This window comes from Scleropages formosus, chromosome 25 (assembly GCF_900964775.1).
Source record: "Scleropages formosus chromosome 25, fSclFor1.1, whole genome shotgun sequence".
NCBI lineage: Eukaryota > Metazoa > Chordata > Actinopteri > Osteoglossiformes > Osteoglossidae > Scleropages > Scleropages formosus.
In genome coordinates, this window is record NC_041830.1 from 18,269,173 (window position 1) to 18,270,077 (window position 905).

General features: G+C 44.6%; 1 gene segment (V, D, J or C); it reads right to left on the reverse strand.

The window, feature by feature from the left end:
• On the reverse strand, window positions 1-518 carry LOC114909463 (T cell receptor alpha variable 26-1-like). The segment is given in 2 exon segments: window positions 1-311; window positions 448-518. Coding segments are annotated over 2 exon segments (354 nt in total).
• Window positions 519-905: the final 387 nt, after the last annotated feature.

The window sequence follows — 905 nt, forward strand, 5'->3', positions numbered from 1 at the left end:
TCACTGTGCCACCCTCAGAGCACAGTAGTAGACGGCTGTGTCTGACATGGTAAGAGCTTCGATGGTGAGCTGGGTTGAGTCCCTGGATGTGGTACATTTAAATCTCTTATTTGTACTGTGTTCCATGCTACTGTATGATCGGGCCCCCTTGTAGAGGAGGTACTGAGGAGCCTGGTTTGAGTTCTGTCTGTACCAGTAGAGATAAACATTGTCACTGTTAGTACTGTATTTACAGCTCAGTGTCACCGATTCTCCTTCTGTACCGGACTGTTGATCCTTTTCAGGTCTGATATCATCACCAGCACTCAGTCCTGAAAAGAGAACATATAAATATCAAGGATGACAAAGAAATGACACAAGAACACAACCCTACAATATTTATCACCGAGAAGAACACAAATCCCCAGGTGACAGTGACAACAGGAATTACTGTGCAACAGCTCTGACCTGTGGTGATGGTGACAATCAGTAAGATGAATGATTTCTCCATGTAGAACTGAGAGTAACACGACTGCGCTCCTGTGTTCACTGTGCTGTGGGTTGTACTCATTGTTACCTCATTCTTCTGGGCTTAATCAGGTCACATGACCTCCCCTAAGGAATCCTTGCTCTATTTGTCATCCATATGTGGCCCTGAGCTTCAATTTCAGACCCCTAGGGGGCAGTGTTGTCTTTACTTTTTATGTTGTACTTCTTATCCAGGAGTTTCTGTAAGGGGTTCAGAGCGTTACTGTTACTGTGGCCCTCAGCGCACAGTAATACACAGCAGAGTCACACAGCTGCACATCCTCTATTGTCAAAGGTATGCTGCTGTTAACTTTCCTGAGAGTGGATTTAAACCTGAGTTTAAATTCTGGCTCTGTGCTATGTCCTTCATTTGTATCTCCTCTCAAAATGTATCTGGG